Here is a 26,525-nt window from a genome sequence, read left to right on the forward strand (position 1 = left end):
GCTGCATTGGGTCTTCGTTGCTGCGCGTGGGCTTTCTTTAGTTGCAGCGAGCGGGGGCTACTCTTCATTGAGGTGCGCAGGCTTCTCACTGTGGTGGCTTCTCTTGTTGTGGAGCACAGGCTCTAGGCGCACGGGCTTCAGTAGTTGTGGCACACGGACTCAGTAGTTGTGGCGCACGGGCTCAGTAGTTGTGGCGCACGGGCTTAGTTCCTCCGTGGCATGTGGGATCTTACCGGACCAGGGCTAGAACCCGTGTCCTCTACATTGGCAGGTGGATTCTTAACCAGTGCGCCACCAGGGAAGTCTGGGTTCGGCATTTCTATTCCATCCTTGGCAATGAAACTTGGAGAGTTTTCTTTCACTTCCACACTATTACACGAATATTAACAAAACATGTTCTTTACTTTGAACTCCTCCATGTCTTCTTTTCTGTAATAACATACTATGCATCAGTGATATTGCAGGGTGATCACATAAGGTGTAAAGTAAGGAACTGTTTTTGTTCTATTTTTCTTTCCAGGAATCTAGAAAATATCTGCTGAATACAGACTCTAAACTGTGTTCTTCAAATCTTCCTTCCAAAATAAAAATGGATACACATATGCCAATTGGATATGCAGCCTTTGTTTGAATTATTGCCAAGGACTTTAATTCAATTAAAAGCAAAATTAATTTTCCTCTAATTATTCCTCCTGCATATTTTTTCAAAATAATTTAAAGGAAAGATATTGGAGTATTCAAAATACTTGGCAAAAAGTCAGTAGATGAAAATTAATAAGCTCTGATTTTAATATGACATGTGATTAAAGAGATTTATAGGTGTACCATATTTAGAGAGCATGGTTGGGGAAGAAATGTGTAACTGTCTAAGAGAGGTGAGAAGCCAGCTCAAAGAATCACATTCAAGGCACTAAGAAGTAATCTTAATATATCTGTTTTCAAAAGCAACCAGCCTTTAAATTTCTAGCCTCAGTGAAGCTTCATAACCTTAGTACTACAAATAAAAAAATATTTGCCTTTAAGAATGTTATAAATTAGTATTTGTCCTTGATTATATGTTATATCTTTTTGTATAAATGTGATAAAGTGTTGGAGCTCCTCTTTCACTTTGAGAGTCCTGTAAGGGCTGTGGTATGTTTCCTCAGCTATCTTACTTCTTTTCTTTGTTCTTGAGACTATTTTTGTAGTAATTATACCAACTGGAATTTAAGTGGCACTTTGGAAGGCTTTGAGTTAATTTACCTCACTTTATCTTTAAGATATCCCTTAAAATGTGCATTCTCTCATTATACCCTACAAAGAAGATGAAATGGCTTACCCAGTGTCACACAGCTGCAACTGGTCGGTATAGGATTCCAATCCAAGCTTCCAGATACAGAATGTTTATGCTTCTTTCCTGATTCACTGTTTTCATGGTCCTTCCAAATTAAAACTATAAGAGTCTAGATTTGTCAATGTCGTCTTCCCTTGCCCACCATAAAAGAACACCAAAACCAAAGATCTCTCTCACTGTTACTTATTCTAAGATCACTATTAACTATCCTCATTCATTCTTTATAGCAAGAAGTTACTAAGTTTTTGTGGGATATATTGTGCTCTGAAAATGCTTAGTATGGACCCAAGCTACTCTCAGTATATGTATGTGCATATGTATCTATCTAGTTATTTATCTATAATTGTTTCATGTTTAGAAAAAGAGATTTATGGTAACTTCAGATCTGTGTGAAGTATAGCAAAGTAATGTACATTAGAAGTTACTGAGATGGGAAACACACATATAGTAAAAATATAAACTGCACTCCAAAATGAGACTCATGAAGTCCTATGTATTCTCTAGGGCCCTCCATTTATATTGTATTTGTGGGAAGGCATGAAATGATTGACCTTAAAGTGTGCCTTCAAATAATTAATCATCTTGGGAGCAAAAGAAATTGTACTATATATGATGTTTATCTTTTACAAAATTAAAAGAAAGTATTTATTTAAGAGATAATATTGATCTGGACAACATTTAAACAAATACTATGGAAGGTGACTGATACACATGATGATGATGATGATGATGAGATGATAGTGACGATATTTATTTGGATTTTTACATAAGGTGCTATTGGGGAATGGGAATTTTGGGGGGAACTTAAATTTTTTTTCTATTTCTCTGTCAATGTTAATTTGTTCTCAGGTTACCTAAAGTTATATTTAATATCATTAACTTGCACTATTTATGGTTGCCAAATGAGTCTGAGTAGTTTTATCATGAGCATATTACATAGTTAAGTTTCAGATGGTGTAGAACTCACTGATAACTTCTGTCTCATTTGGTTTGGGAGGATTTATTTGAGGAAGTGAAGTCTACTGAGTGAATTAGAACGGATGGAGTCCAAGTACTTCCTCTTAACTTTCTCAGAATGTGAATATGTTGGGGACTAGAGAAGGAGTTATTTATTGGTCCTTCTTCTTCATTAACATATGTTCTGTGATCTTGCATTAAGTGTATATTGACAGAAACATTATTTTAATTATTGAGGCACAATCCTGATGAGTTAGGTGTCTATCGAAGACATTCTTCATATGTGTTTAATCAACCATCTGACAGAAATGAGGGTGGAGTACCAAAACAGCACCACAATTTGAGATTCTGAGTACCAAATTTAACAATATGGTCAAACTTAATTTGCATATGACAGTAGTCAGTTTACAGAAAAAGTGGTGGGTGAAGTCATATTAGAGGAGGCATGTTGTGTGATCTATGTTTTCAAATCAAAATGGAAGTACATTGCAGCTGGATTTTGATCCTGGTAAGTAATGTAAACGCTCAACAAAGATAAAGCTTAACAGAAAATATATTTTGTGACATATACTCATAAAGCAGCTACTCTCACATCAGTAATTTGTATAGCATTAAACTTTAAGGTAGGAGAGATGGCGAAAAACCTAAATTCAGTTTTAGATGAACTGTTCCCAGTCTTTTTCTTGTACCATCAAGATGCTATTATTGCCTTTCACCTCCTTCCCTTTCCAAACACAATCTTTCCAGTTGCCCTTTATCAGGAAATAGATCACATAAACCAGAAGTCATCCTTAACCAAACAGCATGCAAACTGACCCTGGAGGTTCTAAGGAAGCCTTTGAAGGGGAATACAGTTGCTTATGCATTCTAGCCACTGTACTCAAAAATAATATGACTTAATTATTTAGATTGAATAGATTAATTGTAGTTATGATAACTGTATTATAGTTAGGTCTTAAAAGATTTTCTGGTTTTTAGGTACACATACTAAAACATTTACAGATGAATTTATGTAATGTGTAGGATGTACTTCAAAATTATCCAGGGGCGGAGGGAACAAGTAAACATATAGCTGAAACAAGATTGGGTGTGAATTGGGGTGGGGGGTGTGATGAATTGGGACATTGGGATTGACATATATACACTAATATGTATGAAATGGATAACTAATAAGAACCTGCTGTATAAAAAAATAAATTAAATAAAATTCAAAAATTCAAAAAAAAATTGGGTGTGAATTGATAATTGTTGAAGTTGGGAGATAGGTACATGCAGATTCATTACACTTTTTTCTCTGCTTTTGTTTATGTTTGAAAATTTATGTAATAATTTTTTTAAAAAATGTATAAATGCATGAAGTGTCTACTTAGGGCCCAGAGTACAGCTTTCCATCCTTCATGCATTAAAGACACAGGGAACATCAGCTCTATTATATTTTAATTTTTTACTTAGTGGCATTCAACTTACTTAAACTAAAGAAAAAAACTGTACACCCGTTTCTTCCACCACCCACTCCCCTACCTCTGGCAAACACCAGTTCTCTGTATCTGAACTTATTTTTGTTTTGAGTTAATTAATTTTTAGATTGCACATGTAAGAGAGATCATATGGTATCTGTCTTTCTCTGCTTTATTTCACTTACCTAATGCCCTTGAGGTCCATCCATGTTGTGGCAAATGGCAAGATTTCATTCTTTTTTATGGCTGAATAATATTCCATTGTATATATGTACCACAATTTTTTATCCATTTATCCACTGATGGACACTTAGGTTGTTTCTGTATCTTGGCTACTGGAAATAATGCTGCAGTGAACATGGGGTGTGCATATATCTTTTCTAATTAGTGTTTTCATTTTCTTCAGGTAACTATCCAGAAGTGGAATTGCTGGATTGTATGGTAGTTCTTTTTAATTTTTTGAGGAGCCTCCATACTGTTTTCCATACTGCCTGTACCAATTTACATGCCCACCAATAGTACACAAGGGTTTTTTTTGTCCACATCCTCACCAACACTTGTTATTTCTAGTCTTTTTGATAACAGGCATTCTAATAGGTATGAGGTGATATCTCACTTTGGTTTTGATTTGCATTTCCCTGATAATTAGTGAAGTTGAACATCTTTTCATGTAACTGTTTGCCATATATATATCTTTGGGAAAATGTCTATTCAGATCTGTCCATTTTTTAATCAGATTGTTATTTTGTTTTTGTTTTTGCTGTTGAGTTGTCTGAGTTCTTTATATATTTTGGATATTGGCCTGTTATCAGGTCTATGATATGGAAGTATTTTCTCCCATTCAGCAGGTTGTCTTTTCATTTTGTTGATGGTTTCCTTTGCTATGCAGAAGCTTTTTAGTTTGATATAATCCCGCTAGTTTATTTTTGCTTTTGTTGCTTCTGATTTTGGTGTCAGGTTCAAAAAATCTTGCCAAGACCTATGTCAAGGAGCTTACTGTGTATATTTTCTTCTAGAAGTTTTATGGTTTCAGTTCTTACTTTCAAGTCTTTAATCCATTTTAAGCTAATGTTTGTGTATGGTGTAAGATAATGGTCCAGTTTGTTTATTTATTTATTTATTTATTTATTTATTGCCATGTGGCTGTCTAATTTTCCCAACGCCATTTATTGAAGAGACTGTCCTTTCCCCATTGTATATTCTTGGCTCCTTTGTTGTAAATTAATTGACCATGTATCCTTGGGTTCATTTCTAGGCTCTCTATTCTGTTCCATTGATCTAGGTGTCTCTTTTTATGCCAGTTCCATACTGTTTTAATTACTATAGCTTTGTATTGCTCTGCTTAGGGCCACGAATACCACTTTCCATTCTTCATGCATTAATGATGCAGGGTACATCAGTTCTTTCTCATCTTGCTCTTATATATTAGAACTATCTGTTTGAAATTATCTTATGTAGATCCGTAGGAAAATTCACTGCAGACACACAGTATGGGTCCATTTTGACTTTTATAATAAGGGGATTTTACGTGGATGACAACCTATATTGAAAATGTACTTACATTTAATGTTCTTGTTATCAAAAGATAGGAGAAAGGTTTAGCTTTCCTTAAATATTTCCTACTGTGTTAGAAAATAATCAGTGTAAGATGGGAGAATTAAGTATCAGTTTTATCATCTGTAAAATGATGGAGCAAATAATTGAGTTGCCTTGAAGCTCACCAGACTTGAGCACACGTGGCAGTAAACATCAAAGGATTTTGTATTAGCCTGTCTGTATCTCTTCATACCACCTTAGTTCAACTATTTTACCATTCCAAGTTTCTTTCCCAAATTATGTAGCAGTAGATGAATAAGGAATTGTTGCAGTTTCTTTTCATTAACCAATCCAGAAAGCATTTGTTTTTCTTTTTTTGACAATTTGTTTGGCGAAGGAGATGTTCAGTTTGTTAATCAGAGTGATGCTTGGGAATGAATAAACTACGTACCACGGAATCTGCCACAGAGTGTATGCTAAGTAATTGTCCAGTGAAAGGAGAGAGAGTGTTACTCCACCACTGATCAGAGTATCACTGGAGGGCAGGTAGATCACCACGTTCCCATCATACCAAGTGCATGGGACAATCTTAAGTACTGAATGGTTTCTTTAAAGATGTTAGCTCTTTTCATTCATAGTTTCATCTCTAAAAGTGATGCTCTCATGCCATTTCTGCCTTAAAATGATCTTATAATTTTTACAATTTTTTAAAATAACATACTACTAAAGTCAGGGTATAATGGAGAAACAAAAATATGGTGGTGAATATCATATACCATCTATCTCTAAAAGTCAGCATTATCTGCAGGGCAAGAAAACAGTCTTGTCCTGTTTCCCTCCCAACTGTGAATTCTTAATGTAGTTAGTTTTTGAGAAACGGAATTGGGAGATTTTCAGAAAACTTCAGTAATCACCAGTAAATGAATTTCTGGCCCCAAAGTATTTGCACAAATCTTTTTGCAGTATCTAGTTTGAAAGCAAGATGAGGGGCAAAACTTGATATCTCACGTATTATTACATTCCATATGAGCTGTGTCAGGATGACAGGCTCTCAGGACAGATGATGATTTCTGAAAATAAACTTATTTTTTCCCACTGATTGCTTATAAATCAAGGCTTTGAAAGACCTAGGCAATTAAAATGGAAATATGTAGCCATAGTTATGTGCACAGGAACTTTTCCAGAATTGATTTTGAAATGGATTGTTCTAATTGATACTACTACTTTATAATGAATTTTTATCAAAATGTCCTTTTTATAGAATGTTTAATTAGCACTGGTGCCTTTTGGTAAAGAGGGACATGATTCAATTTCCAGTTTTCTGCAGGATTCTAAAGTTTTGATACATTAAAATTGTAAATGAACATTCAGTAAAATAAAGTTAAGCTCCTAACTTTTTGATTTATCCTAAATCAAAGGTTTTTGTAAAGAAATTTTTCTTCAAAAATTTGAAATTTTAAATACTGAACATATATTTTGTTGACTCCCTGTTCTACTCTACCACCTTCAAGGTAGATAGATCTTCCTCCACCCCCACTGCCTACCTGAAAACCTATTTTTTGCAACTTCTTTTTATAGTAGAACTTTGGCCCCTCTCAGTAGTGTTTTATTTGAACAAAGACCAATCAGCACAATTTTTGTGTTTGTTCAGGAGTCAGATGGCCAGGGCTGCCCCTTCTGTCGCTGCGAAATAAAAGGAACGGAGCCCATAATCGTGGACCCCTTTGATCCAAGAGATGAAGGTTCCAGGTGCTGTAGCATCATCGACCCCTTCGGAATGCCGATGCTGGACTTGGATGACGACGATGACCGAGAGGAGTCCTTGATGATGAATCGGTTGGCTAATGTTCGAAAGGTAAAACTAGAAAACATAGGATTTTTTCAGTTGTTGTGTGGACATGAAAAAGAAATGATGCTGTCGCAAGTTGGGTATGACGGAGTGTGGGTTTGGGAAAGAAAGATTCTGGAATCAAAAGAAAGGTGAAGATATAAGTAATGTTGAAAGGCTGATGGGATCATAGGCTGAGAAAGAACTAGACTAATCAGAGTGCTTTTGCTGGTTTTAAACTCCAAAATGAGAGATGGTGAGAGCTTTCGTATAGAGACAAACATCATCTGAGACTGGCAATAGCCCATCTGTGAAGAAAAATTTAAGAAAGAAAATTATTAAAATTAGAAGTGATGAAACTGATGAAAAATAGTCTTTGTTGAAGTCTAAAAGAAGTGTCTGATAGTTATTTTTCTTATCAGGAAAGCCAGCCTCCTGTTTGGCTATTAAGAGGTCACATAAGATTTACCTTTATGAATTTACCATAGTCTGGGGTTTGCTTATCAATGTTGCAGACTCAAAAAATTAACTTTGTCAGTTCACTGGGAATGGATGCTGCTGCCCAGTTGGAGTTTATGTAACCGAGCCCACAAGAGACTAGTCAGTGAACCAGAATGCCAACTGAGTAATTAACAAACCAGAAACATAATGGTCAAGAGAGCTGGACCCTGAGCTATCAGGCTATTCTCTGTACAAAAAGATACATGAAATTCAGATTACACTCAGAAGTTTTTTGCTGCTAAAATCAGAGAAATGGCAACGAGTGTTATGAAAGCATCTGCACACACAGTATGAAGGTGCCCCCCGCTTCCTTCTGACTTACGGCAGGCATGGCTAATCAATCATGGTTCCCATTCCTGCTGAGTTCAGACTTGGCCTGCACAGCCTTATAGAACCTCCACTGCAATTCGTTAGGATTTGGCAGGTAACATGCAGCCTATTTGCCATCTAGGTGGAACGATGACAAAGTGTAATGGCAGCAGATTGTATTTGCCATATGCATCCATCTCTGTGGTAGGGAAGCACTTGGTGCAGGAAACAGATGAGGTGTTTTGGGGGTTACCCGTTCTTTACGGCTGTGTCAAAATTTACTTCTTGGCCTCCTGCATCTTCTGTGTTCCAGTGTTCCATGCTCACCAGGTACTTATCCTTAGGATTTTTGATTGATTGATTGATTGATTGATTGTAGAGGGAAGGATTTTTTATTTATTTATTTATTTATTTATGGCTGTGTTGGGTCTTCGTTTCGTGCGAGGGCTTTCTCTAGCTGCAGCAAGCAGGGGCCACTCTTCATCGCGGTGCGCGGGCCTCTCACTATTGTGGCCTCTCTTGTTGCGGAGCACAGGCTCCAGACGTGCAGGCTCAGTAGTTGTGGCTCACGGGCCTAGTAGCTCCGCGGCATGTGGGATCTTCCCAGACCAGGGCTCGAACCCGTGTGCCCTGCATTAGCAGGCATATTCTCAACCACTGCACCACCAGGGAAGCCCTCCTTAGGATTTTTAAATAACAAATTTCTACATATGGAGATATATTAATACCACCAACATGGGTACTCTCAAATTCTACTTTGGTCTGGGGTGATTTTTATTATTCACCTCATTGGTTTTTCATAAATGTCATAATTTAACTCTCATAGTCATAGTTTCTCTCAAGAGAAACTACTCTTGATTCTATCCTCTAATGCTGACAACTACATTCAGTTTTTACTTTTGAAGTTTGTGATCCCTTTGGCCCAAGAGATGGAAGAAAGGACGTAGTTATTCCTCAGTAACCCTAAAGGATGAACAAGAAAAAAAAATCTCAAATTGAAACAGGGAACTGAGACTTGATTTTAAGATGAACTCAATCAGTAACCAACATTAATATGTATATGAGCAAAACTTTTTCACATTTTATTCTCTCAACTTGAAGAGGTAAATATTCTTCTCATCTTCAGATAAGGAAATGAGGCTCAGACTAGTCATGTGACATGGCCACATTAGGAGGTTGTAAAGCCAGAATTCAGAGTTGTGTCTGCTGGATAAAAATACAGTGCTATATCCAACACTCCATATGTAGCTTTCGTACATGCTGAGTGATGAAATGCTTTCTACCAAGTCAGATTGTGGACTGTATCCTAAAATATTTGTCATATGACGTTATTTTAATAAAGTAGTAACCTTTATGATTTCAGTGAACTGGCACTGTTCTGTGTTCGTTAAGTCCTTGATCTCATTTAATCATGACATCAATCCAGTAGAGAAGCTACTGTTACTGCCCTGTTTTACAATGGAGGAAATTGAAGAAGAAAGAGGTAAAATAACTTGCCTAAGATCCCAGTACTACTCTAAAGCAGAACTGGTGCTTTTTTCCTAACTTCAGAACTGTAGTTATGAGCCGTCATGCAACACACCTCTTTTGCCCTCTTTGGAACCTGCTGCACACATTGTACTTCACAGAGTACAAGTCTCTGTTCTCTGAAGGTCTATAATATAATGTATATCAGGAATAGTTACCAACTTCCAATGAAATGTTAACCAGAAGTTAAGAATAATTTGAACTGTGATCTGTTGGTATTAACCTGTTAAAGATATTTATGCCCTAATTGGTCACCAAAAACCCAAGCAAATTCAATTAGGCCCTGCTAATTGATGTATAAAAAACTGTTACATCTGTTTTTCCATATACTAGCTGTATGTGGCTATTTAAATGTAAATTTTCAATAATTAAGATTTAATAAAATTTTAAAGTTTTGTTCTTTAGTCCCACTCAACATATTTGAAATGCTCAACAGCCCCTTGTGTCTAGTGGCTACCCTGTTGAACTGTACAGATGTGGAACATTTTCTGTAGGTATTGAAATATCTAGTATAGATAGATATAATAGAAATAACTAATATCCAGTAGATAATTATATTGGACAGAACTTTATTAGATCATTCCTGCAGGTTCTTATTAGAAGCAGCTAGGTCTTGTTGCAAAAGACCTTTTCTTTTAATTTAGTAGCCTAATGGTCTTAGCTTGGTCTGAATATTTGACTGTGATCTAGCACTAAAATCAGCAATCTGTGCCCTGTTTTTGTTTTTCTGTGAGCTAATGATAATTTTACATTTTAAATGGTTATATATTTAAATGATTTTTTAAGTACCTACATAATTTCCTTGATTTTGCATCTTGCCTTGCAAAGCCTTAAATATTTACTATCTGGCCCTTTAAGAAAAACATTTCAGGCCCCAGGTCTAGGGCACCTTAAAGCATTTAAAGAATGTTTATTGAATGCATGGATAATAGGGAATGACAGAAAAGTATTTGAGAAACATACAACAGCCCAGGTAGTTCCAGTGAATGAGGTGGTAATGTTTTCTAGCTAGGAAAAAGGCATTTCAATTTTCTTTACTAAATGGGCTTTCTTCCTTCAGTGATTGCTGTCAGGGGACGGGGAGCCGGGCCTTAAGGGTAATTCTTTCAAGAACTTGGTACACTTTACTGCTTTGGGGAAAATGGAGTTTACCCTATATGAGTTTGGGAAAGGTTGCAGTTTCAGCCTGATTTCCACTGAATGAAGTTGAAGCTTGAGCTTTGCTTCAGTAGTAGCACTGACAATTGAAGGGAATCACTGGTAACATAAAGTGAGCACAGGACATTCAGAGGTGACTGGTGGTTTTCCCTGATCTCTCACGCACTCTCAAACCATGCATGTTGTGTTCCCTCTGGCACACTGGTGAGCTTTTTTTTGAGGGAGCTGAGAGATTTTGACAATGATCTTCTCTTTAGTTTACCCAAAAAAGAGAAGGCTGGTGCTGCTCTCAGACATTATCGTCCCAGCAGTCAGCAGTGTCATTTAACAAAGCTTTCACTCGAGTCAGTGTCATTTCTATACTTTCTTGTGACAGTTAGAGATTGGAGAAATTTAAAGAACCTGTAATCATTTAAGTTGAGGAATCATATTTCAATTAAATGTCTTTATATGCACTGATCTGCCTCTAGTCAATTTTAAACAGATTGTGAATTTTATAATATTTTGTAAATCACTGCCACTTAACTTTCAATAAAACCTAAATTTTACTGTAGATACAAGCATCAATTCTTTCTGAATAATTGGGAAAAACATTGCTATAGTATTATGCTCCCATAATACTTTATAGGTACTTCTATTTCAGGAGTTACACTAAATTGTTATGTTTTATTTAGAGGACTGTCTTCTCCATTAGACTAGTAATTCTTAAGGCCAGTGCCAATATCTTATTTATCTTTGTGTTTCCTGGTACCTAGCATTTATTAAGTGAAATAACAAATGCACATGCATGTTCACATGGTCTGTGAGGGCAGTGGCCTGATTCTGTGCACCTTTTTCATTCCAATCTGAAGACTGAGTATATCTGTACAAAATACCAAATTATAGATTCTATTCAGTTCTGTCTTATAGATGAGGCTATGAACAAATATCACAGATCACTTTGACACAATAGCGCTTCTACCTGCTTTTCTTCCATTCTGTTTTTTTCAGTCGTTCTGTTGCCTCATTCATTCATTCATTTTAAAAACATTTCATTCTCTCAACTCCACGAGTGACTGTCAGTCATGGTCCAGCAGAAGGAATCAATTTTCTTTTATCTGCCATTTCAAATACTCATCTCTGTCTTTCTCCTCTTTTATGAGCAGGTTGATGACTATATTGTGAAATTGTTTCTGTCTGTCTTAAGCATATTGCATTCTTTAAATTAGTAATGCTTCCATCATAGCATAGAGAACTGAGCTGTTTGTATATTCCTGTTGCCATGGTGATGTCCTGCAGCTGGAGTTTATAAATAGTAGCATACTGAACATATAGAATGTAGTTTTATTGTCTGTTTTATATGTTTATTTAGTAATGCTAATCGTACAGAAGCAAATAGAACCTATAAATCTATAATACAAGTGTATTGGTTGCCTTTCTAGATATAGGCTATTTTATGAGTTTCACTAGAAGATGTTGCAGGTTTTGCTTGAAATTGTACCATTGCCTGAGTTATCAAGCTGTCAGAATTTCTAGGATAATTGGATCTGAGTGAGCCCTTGGAGGAAGTCCAGGGTGTGATCGATAAGATCACATCCTTCTCTTTGACTTCAGTCAGATCAAAGCTAAGAAAACATGTCTGTTGCTATTGAGAATTTTGTTTCATTTTGCCAAAGGTGTACAGAATCTCAACAGTTCCTTAGCAATTACTCTGATAGAAAATGTTATTCATGAAACACATAAATTACAAACAAATGAAGATTTGATACAAGATATGTTGACAGGCTGACCTAGTGTATGAACTGAGATTAATTCCTTTGCTCTTAAACATTATATTTTCTTAAAACAATATTTAAAATTTTAATGAATGACCATATAAGAGGAAAAACAGGTGTGACCAGAGGTCAAAGGAATTATTCTTCCTTTATCTTTTTTTATACATTCTCCTAATGCTGCCATCACCAATTAAAATACATATTACTAATTGAAAACTTAATATATCATCTAATTCTTGCTTTTCCTAATAATGTGTGAAGAAAGGATCCATAGTACTCCTGATCCTGAGGAAAGAATTCATGTGTATAGATCACAGTATTTTTGCAGTGTTCTTAGGCGACTGTTACCTTTTTAACGTGACTTAGATTCCAACCACAGGGCTCAAGTACATGCTGGAGCAGTAAGGACAAAATCTACAACAAAAGTGAAGTTCAAAAATAACAAGGCATTTGAAATGTAGAACATGGTTCTCAAGTATGGGCAGTTCTACCTCCTGAGGGTATTCAGAAATATGTGGGGACATATTTTGTTGTCACAATGACTGAAAAGTCGAGGGAACCACTGATATTTAGTGGATGGGGTCAGAGATGCAAAACATCCTGCAACCGTGGGACAGTCCCACCTAAGAAGAATTATTCGGACCACATGCCTACGGTCCTCACCTCTCCCGCTGTGCAATACAGGCAGAGTCATGGATGACAGTGAGCAATCCAAAGTCACAGGTTCATTGTTTGCCATTTAACTGCATTTTGTTTACTGATTTTCTTAAAGTTCTCCATGCAGAATAGTAGCATTTTCTATATTAGTATGTGAATATCAAAGGAAAAAACTGCCTTGTCCAAGTGCAATGTGATGACATAGGGCAACGGTCCCCAACCTTTCTGGCACCAGGGACCGGTTTCGTGGAAGACAATTTTTCCACGGACTGGGGCCAGGGGCAGTCATGGTTCAGGTGGTAATGCGAGCGATGGGGAGCGGCAGGTGAAGCTTCACTCGCTCGCCCGCTGCTCACGTCCTGCTGTGGGGTCCGGTTCCTAACAGGCCACGGACTGGTACCAGTCCTCAGCCCAGGGGTTGGGGACCCCTGATATAGGGGACCCTGAAGACACTGTCACATATTCCTCAAAAATAGTTTGAATATGTAGTAGTTTAGGAGAAGCTAGCACTTGAACTCTTGTACTTAGTTTTGGGTTGGCCTCCTGTGGTGTAGACTGTGAGCTCATGGAGGGCAGAGGCCGTGCCTTGCTCTTCTTTTCATTCTCAGAGACTTGCATAGTGCCTGACCTATGTTATATGCCATTGAGAAAGTTTTGTTTTTCTTTTTTTTCATTGAATGATCAGTGGTGACACTGTTCTTTACTGTTCTTCAGAGAGCTATGGTCCCTGGAGTCCAGCAGCCTGAGTTCATGTTCTAGTTTTGCTACTTAGTATCTATGTGCCTGCATTGGTTAGTTAACTCCCTGTGCCTCAGTGACCTTGTCTGTGAAACCCTACCTCTGAGAGTTGAGGTTAAATGAGTTAATGAATGTAAAGCCATTGGAACAGTGCTGGTACATAGTAAATGTTAAGTATCAGTTGTTATTAACATTATTTTTTATATAGTGTTATTTAAGACTCCTATAATATTGCTGTGCTTCTGAGAATTAAATATCAGTATTTTTGAGATGTCTATGGAAGTATTTTTTCTTTTAGATACTATTACCTGTCATTGTTTAGGAAGAAATAGACACCACAACTGGATTGGTTTGGCAAGAGTTGGTTGTATTTCTTTACTGTATTAATGTATACATAATTATGATTACATTACATGACCACATTAAATTTACTGTACAACTATCTTATAGATTTAAAACTCAGAGAAAATGCAACATTGCCAACATGTCTGCTGGCATATTATTTTAAGGACTATGTAATTTAGATAAGCTTACAATAGTCTTATTTTCTACATAAGTGAATTAAAATGATTAAGTACAGGGAGCTCTAATCAATACTCTGTAAATGACCTATATGGGAGAAGAATCTAAAACAGAGTGGATATATGTATATGTATATCAACTATACTCCAATAAAAATTAATTTAAAAAAATGATTAAGTATATATTCTCTAAAGTAGGATGAAGAACTTAAGTAACGAAATAGCAATTGCTTATTGTTCAAAGCAACTGTAACTGGTATTTTGCCAGCAACAGGGCTTTCACATGAGGGCATTTTTCAGTGGCTAAAGTTAATTCCCTTAATTCCCAGGGTGTTCTTGTTTCTCAGCCATTTTTATGGAAATATTTCTAAATTGTATGTCACTCTTCCCTGACTTCTCAAAGTTGGTTATGCGGCTGAATGAACCAAAGGGCATAAGAAGCCACTATAATCAACGTGACATACTTCTTCAGGTTTACGTTTTGCTACAGGATTTAAGGGGAGGTTGCACGCAGACAGGGGAAACATAACTTTGAATTAAAATCACATATATATTTGGATTAGAATGCAAAACTCATATAAATGTTTAAAGTAAAATATGAAACTTCAAAAGAAATGTCAGGGTTATAGAGGCTGGTCACAGGCTAGGAGGTTATGTCCCTCTTATAAAAGGTACTTCAGGGAGAAGCAGTATAGCTCTATGTAGCTAATAATGTTTAACATTTTAATGGAGAGGGCCCTTGGGGTTATTCCACTTGCGAGGCTGTTTGCAGTTCTTTAAAGTAGACCCTATTGCAGTTTTATTGACCACCTCCCTGTCAAACCTCAAAGAGAAGTCAGCTCTTACTCCGTATGTAAGTTTCTAACCATTTTCCTTCTCTTCATTGCTTTGAATTTGTAGTGTCTAAAAATTTTACCAAAGTTATTAGTGGAATGTCAACAATAATAATAATTTAAAATAGTGAACCTCAGTTTACACACAAATTTAATATCCATATTCTTAGTAAGCTAGCAAGGTGCTTATTCCTTGTTACTGTTCCTAGAGGGAGAAATACAGCAGAATTTTTCCATTGAGATGACTTTTCCTTTTTTTTTTTTTTTTGGTTGGTTGGTTTTTGTTTTTGTTTTCTAAGACTGTTAGAGCAGTTTTAGGTTCACAGAAAAAATTGAGGGGAATGTACAGAGATTTCTCATGCACCCCCTGCTTCCACACATGTGTAACCTCCCCATCATCAACATCCCCCACCAGACTGATACATTTGTCATAATTGATGAACCTACACTGACACAGCATTATTGTCTAAAGTCCATAGTTTACAGTAGGGTTCACTTTTGGTGTGGTGCATTCGTGGGTTTGCTCAAATGTATAGTGACATGTATAGTATCATGCAGAGTATTTTCACCGCCCTAAACGTCCTCTGTGTTCTGCCTATTCATCTCCCCCACCAAAACCCCCAGCAACCATTCATCTTTTTACTGTCTCCATAGTTTTGCCTTTTCCAGAATGTCCTATAGTTGGAATCATACAGTATGCAGCCTTCTCAGATTGGCTTCTTTCACTTAGGAATATGCATTCAGGTTCCTCCATGTCTTTTCTTGACTTGATAGCTCATTTCTTTTTAGCACTAATAATATTCCATTGTCTGGTCGGGCCACAGTTTATTTATTATCCATTCACCTACTGAAGGACATCTTGGTTGCTTACAAGTTTTGGCAGTTATGAATAAAACAGTTATAAACATCTGTGTGCAGTTTTTTGTGTGAACATAAGTTTTCAGCTCCTTTAGGTAAACACCAAAGAGCATGATTGCTGTATTGTACGTTACGAGTATGTTTAGTTTTGTAAGAAACCACCAGACTCTTCCAAAGTGGCAGTAGCATTTTGCATTCCCACCAGCAATGAATAAGAGATTCTGTTGTTCCACATCCTCATCAGCATTTGATGTTGTCAGTGATCTGGATTTTGACCATTCAAAAAGGTGTATAATGGTATCTCGTTTTAATTTACCTTTCCTTGATGACATATGATATGCAGCATCTTTTCATATATTGATTTTCCATCTGTATATCTTTGGTGAGGTATCTTATAAGGTCTGCGGCTCATTTTAAAATCTGATTGTTAGTTTTCTTATTGTTGAGTTTTAAGAGTTCTTTTTATATTTTAGAGAACAGTCCTTTCTCTGATGTGTATTTTCCAAAGATTTTCTTCTAGTCTGTGGCTTGTTTTTTTGTTATTCTCTTGATAGTTTCTTTCACAGAACAGAAATTTCTCATTTTAATGATGTGCAGCTTGCCCATTATTTCTTTCATGGATGGCACCTTTGGTGTTGTATCTAGATGACCTTGTATTTGGTGGTCACTTTTTAGATTTCTCCTATATTCTAGGCGTTTTATAATTTTGCATTTTACACTTAGGTTTGTGGTCCATTTTGAGTTAATTTTGTGAAGGGTATAACGTCTATGTCTAGATGGTTTTTTTTTGCATGTGGATGTCCAGTTCTTCAGCACCATTTGTTGAGAAGACTGTCTTTACTACATTGTATACCTTTGCTCCTTTGTCAAAAGATCAGTTGACTATATTTTGGGGGATCTATTTCTGTTCCATTGATGTATTATATGTCTATTCTTCTGCCAATACCACAGAATCTTGATTAATGTAGCTTTATAGTAGGTCTTGAAGTCAAGTAGTGTCCGTCTTCCAACTTTGTTCTTCTCCTTAACTATCCTGTTGGCTATTCTGGGTCTTTTGTCTCCATCTAAACTTTAGAATCAGTTTGACCATATCTAAAAAATAACTTGCTGGGATTTTAATTGGGATTGCATTCAATCTATAGATTAAGTTGGGAGAACTTTTCTTTTTCACTCCAAGTTTCTCCCTAAATTCCTACATATTGAGACTTCTTGAAGTGTGACTGTGGATAAGTATGAAATGATTGTACTACTCTTACACCATGTTCCTCATATAAGCATTTGTTATCTAAAAGGGAACAATGGTACAGTACTCCAAAATAGACAACATAAATCATTTATACTTATATTACAAATTACACATGAATATGTGTGCATGTAAATGGTTCTGTAATGGATACCTTCTGAATAATATTCTGCATAGGCTATTTTAAAGTCTTTTGATTTTGTTTTGTTCACAAATGAATATGAGAAGAAGAAGAAGAACCAAGAGGATAGTTAGTAGCAGGAAAATATTAGAATATTTTATTTTAATTCTATTTTATTAGAATGTTTTACTTAGCATATATTTTATGTGATAAAAGTTTTATCAATGTCCTTCATTAATTTTCGTGCATTTAGAGAAATGTCGTCCTTTTCATCATCCTTATAATACATGTATCTACCTTGTTCAGATATGAAAATTCATTAAGTAAAAATCTTCTTAGAAATATTATAAAATTGACTTTGATTATCTCTGGGATTGTCAGAACTCTCATCTTATTAGTAATTGGAGAGGTTTTTTCTTGTCCTGTTTTTAATAATAGCCTGGCAGGGTTTGAAGTTTCTTACCAAATGTTTTGCCATTTCCATAATAATGGATCTTATTAAGGCTGTTATAAAATCGCTCTTTAAAAGGAATGGATAAAATGAAGAGTGACTAAAATAGAATGAGTCCCTGATTATTACTGGTAATTGCAGAGCATGCTGAGATGGGCTTTTGACTACTTACTTCTTGGGCCTTTTCTCTCAGGATTTTCCGTTAAAATTGCAAATTCAGATTTCTCTATTCCTTATGGTAGTCATTCGCCTCCTATTCTAAGTGCTAAAGAATTCTGTAAATTTTGTCAGAAAAAATAAAGAATAGCATTTATTCATTTCATGAAGCAGAGGGTTTGGAAAAATTGGTGAATATATAGACATAAAAGAATCAAATGTGGTCTTTAAATTTCTAGAGCACCAGGATTTCAGCTTGTTAAATTTACTTATCAACAACCAGCATTAAAGAACTTAAGAGAAATTGTTAGTTAGACAAATAAGCTGGTGTGATGATAATACAGGCAGGAATCAAGGCACCCAGCTTTTGTATTTTGAAAGGCACGGAAACGAAAAAAGATCATATATTCTGAAGTTCTGAGAGCAAGTGTAATACTAGAAAAAAGTGAGAATTACCTAAAATCAAGATAAAGGAATTATTCAAATCAGCTATCCTATAACTTGAAACTATGATTCCATCCTTCCCAGTTCTTGCAGTTACCTCTATGTAAATGATTTTCTTTATATTGTGCAATAAATTCTGTAAAGTTAATTCTGTGTCCACATCCTGGTTTCTGCTTCCTATGCTTTCCTAGTTAATCTTTTCTTAGCTTTCCATTTCCTTGTCCTAATCTAATAGAGTGGACAGATAGAGATGAAGGAGTGACAAAGAAAGGATTTCATGTAATGCAGTGGCAAAAAGGGTATGATCCTTTTAAGAATCCCTTGATTAATTTGCCTTTTTATTATACTAATTAATTGTATTTATTCTCTAGAAGATTAAAATCAGAAGAGCAGTAGCAAAATCGCTACCATTAAAAAATTAGAAGACAAACTGAGAAAAAATTATTCCCCACAATTGAAAAAGATAGGGGTTCACTATCATAATATATAAAGAGCTCTTTCAAATCAATGAGGGGTAAATAAAAGAATATGGTAGATAATGGGACAAAGAACATAACATGAGTGGGCATGTGAAGCATTGTGTAAGACTTCTCTTCTTAGACTTTCAAATAGGAAGGGAAAAAAATATAATTGGTGATTACTCAAATAAATTAAAAGTGACCTTTAATGTGACCATCTACCAAAAATGTTTACAAATGTTCACAGTTAGCATTTGAATTTTACCAGCAATGAAAGTTAATGCAAAGTTTCAATATTCTAGTTGCAGAATTGTTCACAGAGACAACAAAAAGGCTTCAGCAAGAAAAATGCATTATTATCTAAAGGGCACTGTTAAATTATCTACTCTTACATGGGGATTTTACTATAATTTAGGAGAACTCTGGAAAATGAATAAGCTGTGGTGAATTTAGACCACATAATAAAGATAAAATATTTTTTGTTTCTTCACATACTCTTCACCTATTCTCCATAAAATCCTTCTGACTAAGCCAACTTACGGTTACTGTAATGCTTCAAAATGAATTAGTCTTTCGGGAGGGCAGTATAAAATCACCTTGAGAATACAATATGAACTGTTCTTTTTTTTTTAATTTTTATTTATTTTATTTTTGGCTGCATTGGGTCTTCGTTGCTGCGCGTGGGCTTTCTCTAGTTGCGGTGAGCGGGGCTACTCTGTTGCGGTGCGCAGGCTTCTCATTGCGGTGGCTTCTCTTGTTGCGGAGCACGGGCTGTAGGTGCACGGGCTTCAGTAGTTGTGGCTCGTGGGCTCTAGAGCACAGGCTCAGTAGTTGTGGCACATGGGCTTATAGCTCTGCGGCATGTGGGATCTTCCCGGACCAGGGCTCAAACCCGTGTCCCCTGCATTGGCAGACGGATCATGAATTTTCTTAAGCAAGTTCTGCTTCAGATTACATTCACAAAGCTGTAGAGAGTATGCTTGTCTGGAGGTAACTAGAAGTTCAGGGTTACTTCTGCACCACACACAGTGGTTTGGATGTCTGTCCAAAGATTTTCAATATACCCTTTCAATATCTTAACAGTTCACCCACTTCAAATCAAGTCCATCCCATTATTTAAACACACTAGGAATATGGTAACTGCTTAAATATTAAATTAGTAGTTAAACCAGAAGTCAAGTTCTAATGATGATGGTGGGCTGCTGGCTCTGTCAGGATTCTCCTTCCTGTTCCAGGTAATTAGGGCATCAGGCAGGGAGTTGTGGAAGAAAAGTGCTTGGAGGAGCATAGATCTTTGCAGTAAATGCAACAAGCAGTGAAAAATTTCTCTGCAAGTAACTGAAACAATGCAGTGCTATGTATTCTCTGTATATCTATGTAAAAATTATTTCTTTACAGGATAGGAACCATGTGGATAGCTTTGCTTCTTGAGTCTTTTTTTGTAAAGAATAATAACCAGATCAGTAAAGGATTTTTATCAGGTAACATTTTTTCTAGTTCTCAGAGAATGTAATTTACCCTTAATGGGAATTGTGGAGAATTAGATGTCCTGTGACATCTCCTGATCTGATTGCTACGAACTGTGATACACTTAATTTGACACAAGGAGTTTTTTCTGTTCTGTCCGTGATCATTTTTGGATTGGTATTACTCCGTAAGGTTCAAATTCATGACCATGTGAGGCTCCATGACTTTTGGGGTAAAAGTCATGTTATTTTATTAAGAATACTGGCTGCATGAAAATCAGCTTATGACTCTACAGTTTCTGCTTTTTCTACTTCAGTTAAGTAGGTAAGAGATATAAAAAAGAATCATGAAATTAATAAGAAAGGGGTCTTAAAATTTACATGTGAAAGTGCATCTGAATTTATTGACCTATTTTAAGTTATTTGGCATCTATTGAGAGAGACAAAGAATTGACAGTCTAGCAATGTCGTGGCAATATTCAAGTATACCTGAAGTGTGGTCTAGAAGCTTCTGCTTAGACACTCAAATTTATTTTTAAAAAGCCTTTACCAGGGGAAGCATAAGTCCCCTCTCCTTTAGTGTGGGCTGCACATGGTAACTTCCTGGCAAAGAGTACAGTAAGGAAAATGGAAGAAAAAGTAAGTAACTTTATCGTGTAAAGCCTTGACAGTCAATACCTCAGCCAGGTAATCAAGGTCAACATCAACACTGATGAATCACATTGATAGTGTAGACCCTTGACGTGATGTGGTTAAAGTGTTACTTTACCAACATGACCTTCCTTCCAGAAACACATAATGCTAGTCTAATCATGAGAAAAACATCAGACAAACCACAATTTTAGTAAATTAGAAAAAAAAGACCTTACATGATGTAACTAAGTGTGGACATGAACACAAATTTATTATCACATCTCAGTTAAGGACAGAATGGCTAAATCTTTCTCACTATTGCTAGAGTTGAAATTAAATTGTCAGTTGACATTGACTACTCTTACAAAGGTAAGTAATGTTAGGGGGAAATGGCTTAAAAACAAGCTTAAAACTCCTTATAAATACTAGCACTAGGAAACAGATGAATATCAAAGCATGCTAGATTAATGTAGTAGGTATAAAAATTAAGCCTAGGTCTCCAAAGAGGTAGGTAGTAACTTAGCCTTGAAAAGGAAACTGCTTGATATTTCAGAACAGAATATTGTGATCCTAAGTGAGGCTATCTGGTTAATTAGGATGGCTTTTATATCGAATAGGAATCAGGTTATGTCAAACACACACACACACACACACACACACACACACACACACACACACACACTTCTGAAACAGAAAGGGTTACACACATACATACAAATCAAAGTACTTGTTGATGGCTTTTTGGTGCTCTTTTATCTACCAGATAACATGGAAACCCTGTAATAGAATAGAAATCTATCAGATTTTTAGAAGTACAGACTTTCCTAGATTTAATTGTTTTTAAAGAAGAACATTTAACTTGAGGATTTATTTTCCATGTGAAGGCTTGGGGGAAAATATCTGGTCTTAAACCTGTTTATTTTAAATACACAAATTTTTTAAAAACCTTGTCTGATTTAATTGGTTTGTAGGAAAGTAGATTATGCACTGGATACGTATTTTATATGGAACAAAATGATTTCTAAGTTCTAGAATGTATTATAAACCCAAAGACCTAAGAAAATTCTATAATACAGATAACCAAGAGCAATGTGCATTACTGCATTGCATGTTTCTCATAAAATGTAGACAGGTTTCTAGAAGAATGCCTGCATTTGATTGTTTTTAAACTACCCTTTTGCTGTTTTTTTCCTAGGCCCTTTCTACAATATGTAGGAAAAACTAATCCGTTTATTCTTTACATAATACTGCTCTTGAGGGACAATGTGAGCTCTTTCCATCTACTAATCAGAGTAAACTAAGTGAGTTTATTTTAACAGATGTGCAATGGCAGATACATTCTCAAAACCAAATGTCTTAAGAACTGAAAGGTATGTACTTTACACATCAAACAAACATCATTCTCTTTTTATATTCTAGTGCACTGACAGGCAGAATTCCCCAGTCACATCACCGGGATCCTCTCCCCTTGCACAGCGAAGAAAGCCACATCCAGACCCTCTCCAGATCCCACATTTAAGCCTGCCACCAGTGCCTCCTCGCCTGGATCTAATTCAGAAAGGCGTAGTTCGGTCTCCCTGTGGCAGCCCAACTGGTTCACCAAAGGTAAATCAATTTTATTAGAAACATAGATAATAATTTTATGTGATGATTATTGATTGCTCAGGTTTTTAAAATTCCGTTACTCATATTTCTTATGCTCTTGTTTACGAACACCTTTGATGGGGCTCTCGTTTTGTTTATAGTGAGTCCACTATCATATTCCTTGCTTAATTGATATAAAAGTTACATAATTATTCAGAGAGAGCACATGTCTGTAACAGCCCCCCTGATTTGCTAAAATAAACAGCAAAGTAAGTATAGTTATTCTGTAAAATGGATTTAAAAGGTCATTATATGTATTAAAATAAATTGCATGCTCTTATTAAATGATATTTTACACTCATTTTCATAGTGTCTTGACAGGAAAAATGTTATGGGAGTATATTTGCATAGGGCTTAAGATGTGATAGATTATCACCCATGTTTCAGGGTGACTCAGAAGAGGGAATTATATGGACCTTTTATACCTGAAGGAATTAATTACCAAGAATTACAGTATTTGCAAAGTAATTGCATTACTGTTTAATATTAAAGACATAATTCTATCTGTACATCTAAGTCCACAGTTTTAGTTCTGTGCAGATTTTTTTCCAAATTCGAAGATGGAATATTTTGCTTTATTAAATATAAGATTTTAAATATTAATCCCATTCGGTAATATGCGTTATGGTCTAAAACTATTTGGAAGCACAGTATTTTAATAGTATTGGACTTTTCTACATTATAATTAACATGGTTTTAAGATCATATTAAGACTTTTTAGGATGTTATTTAGTCAGAATTATGTAAACACACATTTCTTCGCTAATATTTTCAAACAATAAAAGCACAAATCATTCATCAGATGAACTATGTAAATGAAAATAAAAACTGTGAAAGTCACATAGATTCAGTTCAGGAGCTTATACCTTCATATTTCCACATAAGAATCAGACTGATTTTTTTTTTTTTAAGATCCATAAAACTCAAGTAAGGTCTGTAAATAATGCTGCTCTATTATTTGTGAATTTTCACTATTCTGGTATTAACTGTTAAAGAACTGGAGCACATTTCTCCCTTGTCACTTGCTCTGTATTATAGAGGTGAACACAAAAATAACAAAACCAACATTTTCAGTCTTCCAAAGATATTACAAATCAAGGTGCTCTTTTAAAAAGTAAAACAACAACAACTTTGATGGTTTCTGCTGTCTCTCCTAAATCACAGAAACATGCAAATAAAATAATTAATGACTCATTATTATTTTAATGTCAACCAGTCAAAATCACAATATAATTTTGATATTCTGCTACGTTTTCCTGTAGTCCTTATAATCCTAACATTTGAGTCTATGTATTCATTTTCTACAAAGAAATCTTAATGAGATATATTTGAGTTTTTCATTAATTTTTTAAACTTTCATTAGTTGGTGATAAAAGAAACGCATTAAAAGATGGCACAGGAATCTAATAAAGCCCTACTATGGCTTAGAAAACAAAAGCAATAGTATACTAGTCTGGAAGTCATTTCAGTGCATGGAACCTCTTTTAATTTCTTTTTCCTCTTGTGTTTCTTTAGTCTTCTCCTTGCATGGTGAGAAAACAAGATAAACCACTCCCAGCACCACCACCTCCCTTAAGAGACCCTCCTCCTCCTCCACCTGAGAGACCTCCCCCAATCCCCCCTGACAATAGACTGAGTCGTCACTTCCTTCACATGGAAAGTGTGCCTTCCAGAGACCAGCCGATGCCTCTGGAAGCCTGGTGCCCTCGGGATGTGCTTGGGACTAATCAGTCAGTGGGATGTCGCCTCCTAGGGGATGCCTCTCCAAAGCCTGGAATCACAGCGAGTTCAAATGTAAATGGAAGGCACAGTAGAATGGGCTCTGACCCAGTGCTTATGCGGAAACACAGACGCCATGATTTGCCTTTAGAAGCAGCCAAGGTAAGAAATACTCAAAGCTGAAGCTAAATAATCTGCTTATAGTCTTCTGATAAGAGGTAGTATAAAAGGTTGAGTGGTGTTTTTGTCACCTAGTGTGACACTTCCCTGCAGGTCTTTAATTATCTGCAAATTATAAATAATCAGAAGCTCTTTAAAACTTGAAACTAACAGAAGTCAGGAAGAAGGTTCTAAGTAATGATTTAATTTTCATATGAAGACACTAATTTGCCAGAGATTTAGTTCACCTTCCCTTATTTCATCTGCAAAATTTTTTCCTATTAATGTTGTCAATGGGAGAATCAGCAGTCTTTTTTATTTAACTCTCTTACTTCTATCTAATTTGAAAAAAAAGTTGTATGATTATAGCATATCATCAGTCAGTCATTGGAGTTACTGTTACCTGGGACAGCACACCTTAGGCAGCCAGGTAGAATGAACTTCTCACATACATAAAAACAACAGGTCCAGTTCATTGTTGGAAAGCAAGGTCTTTATAAAACTGAAAGACTGTCACACATGTTGAGTTCTAACATGAAGGATATTACCACTGTCATTTATATGTACAGAAAAGAATTTAAGCATACAGGGAACCGAAGAGGCAGCAGCAGAAATCACTGAGTTTCGAACCCTCAGTGGGCCCCTGGCAGAGCTGTCCTGTAATGTTTCCTGGTATTTGTGTCCATGATATTTTTGACTCAGATCAGATCGTCACCATCTTCCTTCAACTGAAGGAGGCTTTGCCTCTTTTGAAGACTGTAATATTTAAGTGTTCCCATCTCTTTTGATCTTAAGTTGTTATTTTAGGGGAGTAGACTATTCCTTCAAAATAGTAGTTTGTAGTTGGTGAGTTAATCAAGAAACAAAGAAGTGTGAAGAATGACATGTACTAAATTCCTGTATGTGTGTACACACATGCGTGCACATGCACATGTGTGAAGGAAAACTCTGTATAAGATTTAATTATTAGTGATATTCTAGGGTAGCCAGGATAGCAAGAGTCAAAACTGTCTACTCAAGCACTCAAAACACAGGGGAAGAGTGGTGGTGGTTTGCCGTAACTCTTTGTTAGTGCCTTGTTGGTACCTGCAGGCTTTCATCTATTATAAATATGAAGATCTGTAAAGGTTTTCTTCAAGGTCAAGCAAAGGTGATGTAAATGGAAGAGAAAGCACTTATAAAAGCATTTTTATAATGTTCTCTGAAAATGGAGAGCTTATCTTCAAAAGTATGTTTCTACAACCTAGAATCTTGATCAGAAGGACCTGCCTTTTTTTTTTTCCAGTGATTTTTTTCTTCCCTTTAGTCTCTATTGCTTTTCATTCATACATGATCACACTTGCCTTAAGGAGAGTGTTCAGAAGAGCTCCGACATGAGTGGTTATATCTTAGCAACATATTACAATTTATTTCCTGAATGGACTTCAGAAATACTTAAAATATAATAATTATCTTAGGCAATTCATTGAAGACCTCTTGTTTCAGGGTTCTTCTTAGATAATATGTTATACAGTCTTAGCACTAAATAAACCTGCCCTTCTAAGCCCTAGAATACAGGCTGTTAATTTTTGTATGGATAGTGGTTGTTTTAAATTGGGGTTATAATTTCTTAGGTTATAGGTATGAAATTTTATTTTTATTATATTAACTATAGGTATGAAGTATTAGTAGTGATTTCAGTTATAAAGATTCCTTTACATGTTTTCTATGTGAACTTTCATGTCCTGATCATTGATACATGTTAATATCCCAGAGAACATTGAGTAAAGTGCAAAATTTATGTCTTATTGAAAGCTGAATTTGTTTAGTTCTATCTAAATTAGGCTCATTAAAATTCATGAAGGTCTAATCTCATATGTTGTGTGTATTAGCATTGCAATGCTTATATTCTCAAAGTTAACTTCAAGTTACAACTAGATTAATATTTTAACCAAAATTAGACATCTAAGATTTCTCATTTCAGTATAGTTGTTTGACTTTTAAGGCAGATTATAAAGAAGGATTTATACATAATGTATTAAATGCTATAAAACAGACCATGTTTCCCCTTATTCTCCTCTTTTA

At 35.7% G+C, this 26,525-nt stretch overlaps 1 protein-coding gene across 5 annotated transcripts in view; it reads left to right on the forward strand.

The window, feature by feature from the left end:
* Positions 1 to 26,525, forward strand: part of CBLB (Cbl proto-oncogene B) — a 208,719-nt gene that overhangs the window by 131,622 nt on the left and 50,572 nt on the right. For all 5 annotated transcript variants that reach the window (XM_036850161.1, XM_036850163.1, XM_036850165.1 and 2 more), the window contains exons 10-12: positions 6,935 to 7,138; positions 22,359 to 22,544; positions 24,099 to 24,464. In XM_036850161.1, the coding sequence (XP_036706056.1) occupies positions 6,935 to 7,138; positions 22,359 to 22,544; positions 24,099 to 24,464 (756 nt within the window). The remainder of the gene's footprint in view (positions 1 to 6,934; positions 7,139 to 22,358; positions 22,545 to 24,098; positions 24,465 to 26,525) is intronic.

The sequence above is a fragment of the Balaenoptera musculus genome, chromosome 4 (assembly GCF_009873245.2).
Source record: "Balaenoptera musculus isolate JJ_BM4_2016_0621 chromosome 4, mBalMus1.pri.v3, whole genome shotgun sequence".
Taxonomy (NCBI): domain Eukaryota; kingdom Metazoa; phylum Chordata; class Mammalia; order Artiodactyla; family Balaenopteridae; genus Balaenoptera; species Balaenoptera musculus.